The sequence below is a fragment of the Bacillus rossius genome, chromosome 1 (genome assembly GCF_032445375.1).
Source record: "Bacillus rossius redtenbacheri isolate Brsri chromosome 1, Brsri_v3, whole genome shotgun sequence".
NCBI classification, from domain to species: Eukaryota; Metazoa; Arthropoda; class Insecta; order Phasmatodea; family Bacillidae; genus Bacillus; species Bacillus rossius.
Window position 1 is genome coordinate 116,083,618 of NC_086330.1, and position 16,417 is coordinate 116,100,034.

General features: G+C 36.8%; 1 protein-coding gene across 9 annotated transcripts in view; it reads right to left on the bottom strand.

Annotated features, from left to right (window-relative positions):
• The window catches only part of LOC134542760 (armadillo repeat-containing protein 8-like), a 160,270-nt gene that overhangs the window by 105,936 nt on the left and 37,917 nt on the right, over window positions 1-16,417 (bottom strand). For all 9 annotated transcript variants that reach the window (XR_010076852.1, XR_010076851.1, XM_063387293.1 and 6 more), the window contains one exon: window positions 3,273-3,463. Coding sequence is in view for 7 of the 9 variants with exons in the window: in XM_063387293.1 (XP_063243363.1) it covers window positions 3,273-3,463 (191 nt within the window). In the remaining 2 variants the exon portion in view is untranslated. The remainder of the gene's footprint in view (window positions 1-3,272; window positions 3,464-16,417) is intronic.

Here is a 16,417-nt window from a genome sequence, read left to right on the forward strand (position 1 = left end):
GCGATTCCACACAAGAAAGCATCAACTGGATCCTGTTTGCTGGTTAGTGAACTTTGTGTATTTGCTTTTTGTGCATCTTTCTCTGCCAGGATGTAGGCCATAAGCTGACTCGCTGGGGAGTTTTGTGGTTTCACTTCACGTCCTGAGAATTTACTTTTGCTTGCTGAAGGTGTGGCAAACGTATGTTTTTCTGCTGATACCTTATTTGTAGTTGGTAAAGGTGATGTTACCCGCATATTTGTGTCAGTAGTGCCTAGTTCATCCTCTTGGTCATGTTCGTCGACACTGCTGACGTCTTCTTCTTGGTATGTTTCTTGAGTGAATGTGTTTTGCGTGTCCTGCGAGTCAGCAGTACTTTCAAAACCATCATCCTCGTCATTGTTTGCTGGTGGTACATTAGTTAGGCCATCCCTTTCGCTTAGATGAGGTAACAAGAATGTGAGAATATCCTCATACTTATACTTGTGGTGTTTTTTAGCAGCCTGTCCAGATTTCGTTTTTCTCTTCTGAAGCGTCCTACGTAGTTGATCTCGCATAGAATTCCATCTTTTTTTACATTCTTCCACTCCACCTACAACAAATCCAATTTAACCTCAATTAAATTAAGCTTTATTTTTTATTTGTTTCAGGTTTCTAGCTACTGGAGATACCTTCAAAACCATATCTTTCAGCTACAGATTGGGAAAATCAACAGTTGCTTCTATTGTTCACCATACCTGCAGAACGATAGTAGAGGTACTTTTAAATGAAGTGATGCCTATGCCAAATGAAGAAATGTGGAAATCTATTGCTCACGAATATTGGGAAAGGTGGCAGTTCCCTAACTGTATAGGGGCACTGGATGGAAAACATGTAACAATACTAGCTCCAAATTCTTCGGGGAGTCTCTACTGGAACTACAAGAAATCGTTCTCTATTGTCATTCTGGCTCTGGTTGATCCATGTTACAATTTCATTGAAGTAGATGTAGGGGCTTATGGACGAAACTCAGATGGTGGTATTTTGTCTAATTCTAATTTTGGAAAAGCACTGCAGAACCATAAACTGAATATCCCGAAAAAACAAACCCTACCTGGAACAGATACTGAACTTCCGCTGGTTATAATTGGCGACGAAGCTTTCCCTCTTACAACTAACATCATGAGACCATATCCCGGAAGAGACTTGACTGGTGAAAAAAGAATTTTCAACTACCGGTTGAGCAGGGCAAGAAGGTTATCTGAAAACGCATTTGGCATTTTGACCCAAAAATTTTGTATCTTCATGAGACCGCTTCAAGGATCAACTGATAATATAACAAGGATCGTACTTGCGGCATGTATCTTGCACAACTTCATTCGAAAGGCTGAAGGCTGTAATGTGCTTCAACCAACTGAAATAACTGATCGGACACAAGAGATCCCACCTAATATTCAGAGGTTACCTCGCCGTCGAGGAAGAGCTACACAGGAAGCATTTGTCGTGAGAGAGCAGTTCACGCGGTTTTTTAATTCTCCAGAGGGTAGTGTGGAGTGGCAAGAACATATGGACAAGTTGATTTGATCAATTGAATAATTGTTATATAAAAATCAATCAATTGAATTATTTGTATGTACCTACAGTCAGTATGTTTAAGTATGCACTATGTTTATTCAATTAATTTTTGCACTGCTACAAAATTGCATTTTATTTAGGGGAAAGTTGCTTATATTGGACCGGCACTTAAATTGGACAACTGGCCTATAAAGCACATATATGGAATGACCTCACATCTGCCGGCATCAACATGCTCTACTTACACAACCAAGCTCTTAGTTCCTTTGTGAGCGCTGAAATAGACGCGGACTCTTGTGTCATATATATGTATAATTTCTTTTAATTTAATTTGACAGAAAATATACTTATAAGTAAAAATGAGTTTCTTTCCAGGAATTTAACTTAAAGCTCAGTATACAATTCTTAAATCCCTATTAATCCTGACATTTCCACATTGTTAACATTTTTTTTTATTGGGTACAGTAGGCATGCAATCACAACCTCATTATAAAATTTTTTTAATGAATAAACATGCAAAAGTCCTAATTTTTAATGAATTTATGTTAAGTTTATTTAAGTTAAAACTACTCGAGGATGGTTGAACACTGGAATATACTTGGGTTATTTATTTATTTAATTTTTTTTAAGTAATCTGAAAAATATATTTTTTTTTAATTTTAAATAATATTTGTTATGGTTTTAAGGTGTGCTTTTTTATATAAACAAAATGTTAAATTTAAAGTGGAGAGCGTGGAGTTAACGCAACAATGGTGTGTTGTGTCAGTGTCTAGACACTATATTCCACCAATATTCTTCTTCAAAAGACTGTGGTTTACGAGCAAATAGGTCTAGGAGTGCCACCGAGAAATACTCTGAGAATATAACTAAAAGCATTTAGTATAAATGTGGATATAAACAAATTCAGTGTTACAATATTTATTAAACTTTAGGAATATCAACGAAAAAGTATTTTGGGAACGGGTTATAGATAAACAATTTTATAATTATAATATAACTTAAAAACATTAATCATGTAATCATGTAAACGAGCCAATTAGAGAGAGACCAGCAGTCCAATTTGGGAAACAGGTTCCCTAAATTGATCCAATTGCAGGTTCTTGAAAATTGTTTTTTTTTTTCTGGAAAATGGACTGATGTTTTTCAACTCTGGTTGTGCAAATTTTAACTGAATAATATCCATGCATAATATTCTTGAAAGAATATGTTTAATTACACGAAATTACATCATCTTGAAAACTGGTCCAATATAGGAGACTTTTCCCTATTTCCAGAGAATTGAAAACAGACAAAGTACTTACCCTCAGTTTGCACGTTTGTCAAAACTATTTTCCATACACGTTCTTTATATTCAGCATTTCGGTATTTTACGTTCGACTGGTCGTATAGCACTGGAAACTTCCTGACTTCTTCAATTAATTTTTCTGCGTCCATTGTTTTTGTTTCGTCGAGGGCACCTTCTTCCGCACCGTGTCCGCGTAAAAACTAAACTCAACTAGTTTGACGCGGTGCGGACACGGTGCGGTCACGGAGGGATGACGCGGAGGGGTGACGGCGCTGAAAGGTGGGGACTGATGGGTATAATTCTGTTTGTTTACTTTTCCTCCGTGTGTCGTCCAACATGCGGCCGTCATGCGGTGCGGACACGGTGTGGATATGTGTGTCCTGGGCTTAAAACTGTACATTGAGACACAACTTTTGATTAGTTTCCAGAAGACACAAGCCAACATTGAACGTACCTTGCACGCTGCCTTGAGAATGGTGGTGACACATACTTGGTTGGTCATACTGTGCATCGTCAGTGTCAACAGATGCACCGTCAAGTTTTCATTCTGGTATATCAAGTCCACAGGGGCGCACTGGTGCTCAAATATGGTACGCAAGCAGCAAAGGCTGGCTTCAATGAGTTTCATGTTTTTACTTCCAAGGCCTGTATGAAGAAAAAGTACTAACTGAATGCATTTCAGTATCAAACATTAATACCTGAGAAAATGTCTACTTCTATGAATTAACAAAGAACAGAATTCTATGATTTACACAAAAAAAGTGCTATTTTTTTTACTCTAGGGAAAAAATATTAAGTATTGCTGTTATTGGTATAAAAATTGCAGGCAATCTCTTAAACCTATAAAAAATAACAAAGAATATAGAAGTAACCATTAATATTACTACAAAAGTTCCACAAAGTATAATTTTGAACCAAAATGCAAGTGGATTATCCAAATAAATTGTACATTAACTTTATTTTTTTATTTCATATAATCAAAATATATATTTTTTTAAAACATTATTAGACTACCATTAAGCAATATCAGATCTGCCAACATTCAAATTTAAAAAATCATGAGGTCCTCAATAAAAATTTTCAGGCCCATAAATACAGGTTAGATATAAAAAACAACAAATGAGAATCTTTAAATTTAAGTGACATACCTGTACATATGTTACATGGTCTCTGCTTCAAAATTTATTTCAACAAATTATAGGTTGCAGATTTAATTTAGTTGAACATAATTTAGCGCTGTCGTATAGTGATCATGCAGGGCCGCAAATAATAAAGATGTAAAATAACATTCTGCTCATGTAACACTATTATCACTGTTCACAGCAAAATTAATTTTTTATTGGTAGCAATACACTTCACGTGTTAGTTGTGTTTTTTTGTAGCGACATGTTTCACAATGTCTCCTCTTCCACTATGCGAGATAGAAAAATCAGCACGGCACACGCTACAAACAAAATCTTAGGGCCCCGAAAAATCGTGAGGGAACACTATTTTGGCGTGAGGGCATGAGATGGACCTTAAAATCGTGAGCCTCACACCAAAATCGTGAGAGTTGGCAGGTCTGCAATATTAAATACACAAATTTCTGAATAATGAAATTAAATTAGTTATTTACTCATTTTTCCTCTTAAAACTAGGTAATGAATATTAGTTATTAATTAGTTTTTAGCTCTTAAAATTGTGTACGTCATAGTGTGTTACAGAAAAACACATTATATAGGAAAAATGTTTTATTAAATTTATTATTATTTCCGATCCACAGTACAAACACAAATTATTATGATAAGAACAGCCACATACCAAAAACAAGCCTCGGGAACAACAGTTTTGCGCACAGAGTATGCAGTCCTAACACACCCAATATTTAAAAAAGAAAATCATAGTTCACTGTGGCAAGTAACAAGCCAGCAGTGAAGTTTTGGTTGCATGTTAATAAGAATTTCTGCCATTCATTACACACTGGGTTGAGTTTCTTAAATGCCAGATATATAATCAGTAGATAATTAAATAATAAAAGTAGGTATTTTTAGAATGTTTAAGAACATAATTTGGGACATTAACTCTGCTCTTTATGAAGAAATTTAATTTAATTAACAGACTTTTGCCAGTGGCGTAGCGTGGGTGGGGCGGAGGGGGCGGCCCGCCCCGGGCGGCAACCCGCGGGGGCGGGTCGCCGGTGACGCAGGTTGAGATCTGATCTGTGATTCATTCATTACATGTGTCAGACACACTATAATGTTCCATTTTATCTAAAATTTTGCGCACCAACTATTTTTTAATATTTATTTAAAAGAAAAACTGCGAAATCACTGACAGAGCTCTTTATAACGTTTGTTTGTTTACATACGAACGGCAACATCGCATCACGCCGCGCCGCCCGGCGCGCGCGAGCCGAGTTGAGCGGCACTCCTTATTATGTTAATTACTCATACAAAATCTTTTGTTTCACGCGTCGGCCCGTGTCGATGGCTCTCTTTCGCACTCATTGAATTTAGTACTACGCATTGTACTGTAAAGTTTGACCTTAACCCAGGGCAAACCAAACAACTTCCGCAAACCGGGACACAGTAAAACTCCTATATTATTATTATTATTATTATTATTATTATTATTATTTATTGTTTACAAAAGTTACAATATTTCTTACATTAGTCTCGCAAAACCTATTCACCTAGGTTTGTCTGCGAGTACGGAGTCACACTCGTACATTAAATCTTATTTTATAATACACTTAAAATTGCTCTAATAGCTGTTTGAACATTAATTATTGTTTAAAAAGTATGGAGTATATTAACATAAATTACATTGAGTTAAGGTACATCTTTTTAAGTTTACGACTGAATTTTGTCCTGCTACTTGAATTTAAAACTTCAATAGGGGATGTTTTGTAAATCTAGTAGTAGTCTAGGAATATTTTTTTTGTTTTTGTTTTTGGATATCTTGATTATTTATGGTACCTGTCATACAAAGAAAACATAATTTTTCATTTAGCTCAAAAATGGCGCCAACGATTTTTCTCAAATTTCTTGTCATTTTATCTTTTAATAACATCTATAACATGGCTTACTCAGTCAGTTTTTACCGGGAAACTCTAAAAAAGGTAGCTGCCATACAAAATCAATTTTGTTTGTAAATTTTCCTATAAGCCCGGCAAACCGCGCCGTCACCAAAACCACTTTTGTTTTGTGATAGATAAAATACTTATTTGAAATTCGAACGTGTCCTCCGGCCAATATTCATGGGAATACATAACTTATTTTACAGGTACAAGAAGAAGACGTACCTGCCGTCGCAGTTGGAAGTAGTTCTGGTCCCACCACAGAGCAGGGTCAAGATGAAGTCGACTCATTAAAAGTACCTCAAGCATCTAGTCATAAGCCTGCAGAAAAAGTGAATGTTGCCAAAGAAGACATAATTGAAATCGTGCCTTCTGCTCCTGCCGAAATCAAAGATGTGAATCTCGACGATGTAGGTTGCTGGCCTTCTCCTATGACAGACGAAGTAAGAACGCTTCTAGTATGTCGCGGATCTGACTCAGTACAGCACATCGATTCCAAATTTGCCGATGTTGTTCGCTCAGGGACTTCAACGAAAGGCGGTACCCGAAAACTAACCAAAGAGTGGTTCTACAAACCATTATCTAACGGCGAAAAGGTTCTCCGAACATGGATGGTGTACTCGCCTTTGAAGCAATCCTTGTATTGTTTTTCTTGCAAGCTGTTTGGCAATTCCGGCTCTAACTTCGCATCTGAAGAAGGATTCAACAAATGGTGGAAGCTAAATCCAAGAATAGGAGACCATGTAAATAGCCTGGGCCATGAACAGAGCTTCTTGAAATGGAAGGAGTTGGAAGTTCGCCTGAACTGTAAAGCAACCATCGATCAGAAACAACAAGAAGTTTTCGAAAGTGAGGAGAAGAAGTGGAGGGATGTACTGTACAGGTTGCTGAATATTATCCAGTTCTTAGCCAAACAGAATCTGGCCTTCAGAGGACATCGAGAAGACATTAGAGGAGATGATAGTGGCAATTGCGGGAACTTTCTGGAGTTAGTGCACCTCCTAGCTAAATACGACCCTCTTCTAATGGAACACCTGACAAAGATAAAGCTGGGAGCAAGAGTCTCAGTTTCGTATCTATCTCCAGAAACCCAGAATGAATTTATAAACTTACTGGGACAGCAAGTTCGATCCACCATTATCCGTCGTATTCAAGAAGCTAATTATTATTGCGTAATCTTCGACAGCACACCAGTCATCTCCCACAATGACCAAATGAGCCAAGTTCTGCGATACGTACATATCGAAGGAGAAAAAGTCGCCGTGGTAGAATCTTTCATTGACTTCTTCGAACCAAAAGGAAAAAATGCAGAAGATCTCAGCAACGATATAATCGCGAAGATAACATTAGACGGACTGGACATACAGAATCTGAGAGGACAGGCTTATGACAATGCTGCCACAATGTCAGGGATCCACAATGGAGTTCAAGCCCGGATTAAAGCACCGAATCCGAAAGCTATATTCGTTGCATGCACAAACCACTCACTAAACTTGGCTGGGGTACACGCTGCTTCTGAATCAGTGGATTCCGTGACATTTTTTGGAACTCTGGAGAAGCTGTTTGCCTTCTTTTCCGCATCAACTGTTCGATGGAACACTTTGGTTGCCGTCACAGGTCAAGCATTAAAACGAGTCACTGAAACGCGCTGGAGCGCTAGACATGTAGCTGTCAAGATGCTTAAAAATAAGTTTGAGGTAGTTCTTGAGGTACTGGAACAATTAACAGATTCATCTCAAACTTCCGAAACAAGATCGGGAGCCAGTCTTCTCCTGACAGCCATGCAGTCATTTAACTTCCTAACTTTTCTTGGCTTTTGGGCTGCAGTGCTACCTGAAGTAGATGACGCACAGATTTACCTGCAGCAACGAGGACTAAGTGTGGATAAGTGTGCTCAGAAACTCTGCGCTTTGAAAACCCTCTTAGTGGAAAGTAGAGACCGTTTCGTGCAAGAAGCAATTGACTTTGCTAAGACTCTCTGCGAAAAACTCGGAATCGAACTGAAAACGAGAAGAATTCGCAGGAAAAAACGCATGCATGGCGATGAATCTTCTGAAGATGCAGCTTTGTCTCACGAACAGGAAATCCGTCGAGAGATTACCGCATCATTCGACAAGATCATTCAAGAAATGACGACTCGATTCCAGCAAATTCAAGAAATATCGGACAAGTTCGGATTTTTGATGCCAGCGAAACTTTTGGACAGCAAGTTCGAGTGTGATCTTTCCCATGTATTAGAAGACATCGACAAGGACGAGTTTCAGATGGAGCGGAAGCGTCTTTAGCAGTTTGTTGTTGTTGCCTGTTCTGAATCAGAGGAACATATAAATGGTAATGGACCACTGGAGCTCCTCCAGTTCATTCAAAAACTGAATCTCGGAATTTCGGTTCCAAATATAGTCATCTTGATTCGTATATATTTGACTTTGGCGATTAGTGTTGCAAGTTGTGAGAGAAGTTTTTCGAAGTTGAAGCTAATAAAAAATTACCTCAGATCTACTATGAGCTCCGCTAGACTATCAAACTTGGCTATATTGTCGATTGAACAAGAATTGGCTGCTAATATTGATTTTGACAAAGTTATTTCTGACTTCGCTGCTCATATAAGGCCCGTAGAATCCGCTTGTAAAACCGCTCATCCTATTTTAACTTCAATAAAAGGTACCTCATTGCATGTGAAATTTAATTTTAAGTAAGCACCTATAGAATGGGGGCGGCAAAATGGGTCTCCCCTCCCGCCCCAGGCGCCGAGATGGCACGCTACGCCACTGACTTTTGCTTAATGGAAATCGAGGGCTTACTGTACATACATAGCCTTTGAACTTAATTATAACTTTAAAAACACTCCAAAAATTTTCTTCAAAAAATTTAGGCTTACCTAAAATGTAAAATACATAATATGCAATGTCAATATTATAACTAACTTTGATCACCTAACCAATATATATATATATATATATATATATGTATATATATATATATATATATACATATATATATATATATATATAAAAGTAAAAGAATACCCTGATGCCATTCAAATCCTTGCGTAGCATGCATACGCATATGGGATAGTGGCTCAACTCTCAAATGTCACGTACATAGGTGCACACATCTCACGTGCACTTTCTCTCTTCCATCGATTGCCCAATTAAAAGCAGAAACCATCTTCACATGAATAGTTAACATTTTTTTTTCTTTTTCATAAAAAGAAGTAGGCAATTGAATGAAATGAAAATTCAAAATATTATTTTATGTATATTTAATTACATTATGGTTTCTAAACTTACATATTTGTATGACTGAGAGTTATTCAATATAAATAATAATATATTTAACATCTTTTAAAAATCATTTCACTTGAGATATCTCAATGTATATTGTAAAGCTAAATGCTACATTGCATTTGAATCCCAGTATAAAATAATTCATTAGCTTAATTACGCTTATTTTCAAAATATGTTATTTATTGAGATGTGTGATAGCAAGAAAATTACGTATGCACTGACGTGTGTATACTCAGTGGATGTTGTGCACCTGCTTCAATGGTTTCGAAGTTGCAATTTTGGCAGAAAAAAAAATTTTTTTTTGTAACATAGTGACATTTGGGGTTTTGGTGTATATTTCATTTATATTGGTTGATTATAAGTATTATTAATACATATTTATTTACACTACACAATAAATTTTTCCAGTTGCTGTGAAAGGCTGTTAGTCTAAGAGCTAGTGGGTGGCTACCTATATGTATTTGACCAGACCTGAGTTTTTGTACATAGAGGCCCTTATACCTACCATACATGAGATGGGGACTCACTAAACCTAAAGTGGTGGACGCAACGGGCGCTCAGGTAAGACAGGTTATCAATTTTTGGTGAATTTTAAATCCATTTGACCATGGTTGCCGTTTTGAAATCTGAAAATATACTATTATTACTCTCGGAAAATAACAATGGCAGACCATTATCGCGCAGTTAACATTAAGGCAGACAATTTTGAAAATGCCAAAAATAATAAAATTTTGAAAGTCTAGCCTATAGTGTGTTCCCTTGTAGTTATAATTTCAACATAACAGTTTTTGTCAGATGTTTTCAGTATATTTGTGAAAGTTCATACAGATACCTTGTGTTTCACGAATGTATGAAAATATTTACGTAGTGTTGATTTATTTTGTTTTACTAATTTTTCCATTATTTATCTAATATATTTAACATTATGTTGAGTGAAAAAGAAAAAGTTAAGTGTGTTTTTTGTGCTACGGTAAAAACTGAGAAATTACTTATATTTTCGGAAGAGACAATGGCAAAATGTCGAAAGATTTTAAGGTTACGGAAAATTCATAACCTTATATATAACGATATTATTTTCCCGGGCGAAATTTTCGATTGTGGTTATCATAGTTCTTGTTACAAGGTGTTTACAGCTCTGAAAAAAAAAATTTTCTACAGATGTCACCAAAAAAGTTTCATTACAATCTAGTACTTTTTCGTCAACGATTGAACAACCATCAACATCAACTAGTAGCTCTATAGTTGATGAAACAATCATAAATGATTCCCTTGTAGAAGATGTGAACGTTCTTGAGACAAATGAAGTCGTAGAAAAAGATATTGAAGCTGAAGTAGATCAGTCATTGGAGAATCCTGCAGAATCATCAACTGTTCCGACTTCTGATACCGTGGCTGCAGCTAACCTGAATTTGTATTTTTTTTTGTAATAAAAAAAACCCATCGGTTTAAGAATGAGCCATTACGTACTTCAGAAAAAAATCAATTTGAAAAAACTATTTTATCAAAATTTAAGCCAGATACAGATATTTACAACGAAACTTTGACAAAAATACAAAGTGTTCTTCCTTCTGAAATATACTATCATGATATTTGTCGGCTAAATTTCAGAAATCAGCAAAGATCATTAGTTAAAAGTCCTGTCCGTACTTCATGGCACATCTCTCGAGAAATACATGATACTGAATATAAAGAAATATGCAATTTAATAGAAGAAATTGTCATAAAACGAGGACGTTGTTATTTTCTATCATAGTATCTGGATATGTATAAATAATTGAGTGAAGGCTCAGACACAAGATTAATATTCATAACACACTATTTAGAAGAAAAGATCTACAAGAAATTTAATGACAAAATCCAAATTTTGACATCCAACAAAAAAAAAGTTGTTGCTCCTAAAAGCATTTCAGCTATTGATGACTCCTTATTTGCGCACTTGAAAACCAAGATACTCTGCAAGCTGCTGCTGCTATTTTGCGAGAGGAGATTCTAAGTGTAAAAAAAAAAAAATACCTGATTATTTAACTAGTCAACGACTAATAAAAGGTGAATGTTCATCTGCACCAATAGTTTCTGAATTTTTTTCATCGATTCTTGGAGGTTATAAGCGTCAACGCCGGAATTGCGACACTTTTCAACGTCATGTGAAATCTCTGATACAGGACATAATTTACATGACTCACAATGGCAACATGACTTCGAAACACACCTGCTTAGGCATAGCATTAAAAAGTCTTACAAGCAGTCGTAAGGTAATCAATATAATAAATTGTTACGGTCACTGTATCAGTTACAGCGCTATCGAAGAGCTTGAAACAGAAGCAACGTTTTCATCAGTTTTACGCACCAGAATATGTCCAGAGGCGATTAATAGAAATGGAAACCTTTCAACAGGTATGGCATTAGACAATTACGACCGATTTGTTGAGACCAAGAATGGTAAAGATACTCTCCATGATACAGTTGGAATTATATATCAAAACATCGAAGAAGATAATGTAGAAGAAGAAGAAGAATATGAAGCAGAAGCTGGAGTTATTTAACATAATAAACGCAGAAAACGATCTTTTGAAAAAAATTGAGTATGAGTTGCCACAGTGTGTGAAAAAGCTTAAAAAATATAGTAATATTCAAACTCACAGTGAGGAAGAGGTTATTATAATTTTGCATAAGAGTCTTTACGATCGAATTGACATTATTTGGATGCTACGTCATGCTTTTGGATTGTCAAATGGTTCCTATATGGACTGGTTTCAACAGTAAAATAATAACATATGATTCTCCAAGACAATTAATTTCGTATTTGACTCCGATCAATGAATCACCAACAAGTAACACAGTTGTTTTAGCAGCTATGCAGCAATGCATGTCAGTATTGCAAGAACTAAATCAAGAGTACATGCAAGTGACTTACGATTTAGCTAATGCAAAGATAGCTTTACAAATCCAAGCTACGGAAAGTGACACTTTCAAAAAATTATTCATACACCTGGGTGCTTTTCATGTAATGATGTCATATTTTAAGGCAATCGGAAAAGTTATAAATGATTGCGGTTTAACATCTATCATGTTGACTGTGAAATGCTTGCTAGTGGATACGTTTCAAGTTTCATTGAGGGTAAGCATTTCAACCGCTGTAAAATATTACACCCAATGATGGCTTTAGGACTACAAATAATGCATGTCAGATCTTTTCTAATGTAAAGTGTTTGCACTCCCGGGCTAAGGGTTTTTTGATGTGTTATATTTTTACCTGGAAGGTATTTTTATTTGTGTTGAGAATTTAGATTGAGAAGGTTGGTATGGCCAGATGTGTTTTTTTTTTGTTTGTTTTGTTTTGGAAAACAAAGGAGGGATAAAAAAATGGTGGAGAAGAGTGATGATGAAGCTTAATATGTTTGTGTTCCGTGGTGAATAAGAATAAAAAAAAGAACTCCACCAACCCAAGGCTTGATTTGAATATCCCGAAGCATTACATAATTGGCGCCCGAACAGGGACCTGAGGAATAGCAGTACTCGGGGAACTTAAGCAACGGATAAGAAATTGAAGTCGGCGTGGTGAGTGGAGAAGCGGCGGCAGCTGACCACGAGTTAGAGGCGAATTCTGAACAGATACTAAAGTACCTGTTACTTTTCAAGTGTACTCGTTTGCCGGTCCTGATACAGGCGCTTATCAGTGCAAAAGTATCAGTTGATACTTTTCGACCCACCTCTACCACGAGTACAACAAAAGGAAATGGCGGCTTTTGAAATCGGCAAGCATCGCGGGAGCACTTAACGTGTAATCGACAAGGAATAACAGCAGCAGGACATAAGGTCAGCTCCATCCAACCTCAAACTGTGATAAATGAAGTTAAAGTGTTAATAGGTTGAAAGGATGCCCATGACCAGAGTGTGTGTGTGTTAATTTGTGTGTGTTATTGTTTTTTCTCGTTTTCTTTGGGTACTAAGGTTAAGAAAATTATATCATTGCCGAATACAGGAGGGTAGCAATAATGGCATAGTCACTCCTGCCAGGTTATTTGTGATAGCCTACTACTTAATCAGGTTGTTTACAGTAATTAATTTTATGTTGCAGGCCTGTGTGCCATTTGAAAGGAAAAACGAAGTATTGAGTAGCATTCAGTTGTAAGGTTATGTAAGTGTAGAGTTCAAAAAAAAAAATATGACACCAATAATTACTAGGGCCGCATCGGCAGCATCAAACTCAGCTGGAGCTGATATGTGTAATAATTGTCCTGTAGTAAGTGTGGAGGTAATAAGGGAAACCGAGGAGCAGGGGGAAGCAAAAAACCAAATGGATGAAACCAAAAGTGACGAGGAGAGTAGTATTACACCTCCGCCACTCGGGGAAGGGACTGTGGACCTAGTGACCTTCATCAGGAGCATGTTTGACGAGCAGAGCAAAAGATTCGATGAGCAAAGTAGGAAATTTGAGGAATTTCGATCAGCAGTGAAAGGTGAGTTTGTGGAGTTTGGGGAAAAGCAGAGGGCATTTGAGGCTCGCTATGCTAACCGACTCAACAAAATTGAGGACACAATAGGCCTAGTAGGAGTATGGCAAGCTAAGGCAAGTGAACAAATGGAGGGTTTGGGGGCAGAAGTAAGAAAACAGGACGTGGAAACAGATAGATTGGTGCAGCAGACAACCACACTAGAGTCAGCAATTGCCAATAGTCAGGGGGAAATTGCGCTCATAAGGCATGAGCTAGGAAAGAGTCAATCAGAATTACCCAAAGAACGTAAGATCAGGGAAGAAGGTTTTGCTCAGGTGCAGGCGAATGTGAGCACATGGGAACAAAAAATCAACAGCAACCAGACAGAGGTGAATCAACTTATAAAGTCAACGTTTGTACTTTATAGAAATATTTATATTGATCAATTTTGGTGGTTGCAGAAGTCGAAACAAAAAAAAAATTGTTTGATTTATGATATGCAAATCTTTACAAATTTTAAATAAGCTAAAACGTTATTTTGTCTCTGGAAGTATGCTTATCTTTGGTTTTTTTAAAAAAAGGTAATAAATTTGTTGTTTATTACTATATTTGTAAAGAATAGGAGATTCATTTTGATTATATTTTGCCTGCATTAAAGCATTGATTTTTTTTTGTTTTTAAAGAAAAATTGTAGAATCGCGTGTTACAAACAAGGACAAGTAAAAATATTCTTTTAGAATATTCGTTTTGTTCCATTTTTTTCGGTCATTGATAATATGTGTCCGTAATTTTAGCAGCAAACTGGAAACTTCGTATGATTTGAATTAATACTTAAAAGAGATATCGAAGAGCTGTTTTAGTAACGATTTCAACACTAAAATTCACGGAAGAACATTCAACGAAACTTTTATACTAGAACAAAGATCTGCATAATTATGTTACCTTAATCGACGCAAAGAAGAACGGTTAAAATATCTTGAGGATTTGAGAGAGAGACAATTCTATTATTCAATCGACGACGACTGAACCACGTTAAAATAGGAAAGGCGCTGCAGTTTTGACGACACGAGCTAATAAGAAGACGTCTCGGGAGCCTAGCAGGAGGACAACCCAGCAGTCCGGTCCGCGAGAAGGACCGACTCGACGGCGCAAACTAAGAAGGAGACGGCTCACGAGCCGAGCAGTAGAACAGCCCAGCAGTCCGGTACGAGAGGAGGACTGAGTCAACGACCTACCAGCTATCCAGAGCAGGAGAGCCAGCTACACGCGGATCGTCGCAGAGTCCTGGTCATCGAGGAAGTCAATACGTCTGTAGAGGCTATAACTGTCACTGAGGTCGTTTTTTTTTTCAGTCCCGTCCAGTCGTCGATTTGGAACGTTTCCCGTTTGTTGAATTTCACGAACATTATTTTTTTTATAAAAACATTGATTTCCGCCTGAAAGACTTACCCGCGTCATAATTTAAATCCAAATCTGAATCTCTTGTTCTATAATTATTAGAATAACCAAACTAATTAATTTAAATTAACTCTCGGGATCCCAAGACTATTGAATAGTAAATATCTGTTTGGAATTCTTTCAGGGCATTAAATTTGATATAAACGTTAGTCTCTGATGTAGTAATGTTTCACCAACACTCAGTGGTCCACGCTCACCGAGTGCTTTCAATCCTGGCTTAATACATAATTTTTACTTAATTTGAACTTACCACAACTTAATTTTAAACAGAAACATATAGAATTATTGAATCGTTTACATGATATAAAACAAATTGTTGATATATTTACACTACACTAACTTTGAATGAGGTTTTTTTTTTTGTTTTGTTTTGAACTGGATAAACTTGTTATCCACATACACAAAGAATTCCAAGCATTCTAGAATAAGTTAACAGTCTAGTAGGATAAAAATGTGATCAATGTATGTATATAATAATTGTACACTGCAACGGCTCTGCCGCACTCACATTAGGTCTAAAATACACCTACTTTAGTTACAGACGCAATTTACTTTTATTTACGACACATAAATTAGTTACATTGATTTACCTTGATAATTTTAGCTGTTTGAACCAAGAACATCTAATTCATTTTTTTTTAAACTGACGGAACTCGACGGTTGTGAAAATTTGTTAAAGAAACATAATCAATTTTTTTTAGCTTCACACACCCGTTGGTACGTCAGTTCTGGCGCCCAACGTTTAGGCCCGCATTTAGGTGAAACACACTGACTACTACACTGAGACGTGGAGAATACGAACGTTAGGACACATTCTGTCTGGAAATCGAAAAATATGCCATTTGAAGAAAATAGAGAACCATACTTCCTCAGAGGAAATGCGCTAGAAGAGAACAGTAGCACACATTCAGAAACGAATGCGGAAGAAAGGCTAGAAACGGGAGAAATAGGAGCAGAGACGATGTCGGAACTCCATGACAATACGAACGTCCCGAATAACCAACAGTTACAACGAGGTGAGGAAACGACTCGAACAGAAAATGTACACCAAACCGTGACACTGGAACAAATGTTTCGAGTGCTACAAGAGGAAAAACAGGAACGTGAACGCGAAAGACAGGAACGGGAACGCGAAAAACAGGAGAATGCCAATAGACTAGACAATATTGTACGAATCTTGAATACGACGTTAAATAATTTGACTGCAGAAACGGAACAAATTAGGACGGAGGTTACGCAAACACAACGGACCATGGAACAAAACTTTTTTGTTGTACACGAGCGAATTGAAACCCTAGAGAATACGGTACCGCTGTTAAAAGAAAATGTCAGTCAAGTACAGAAGGATTTAGAAAGTAAA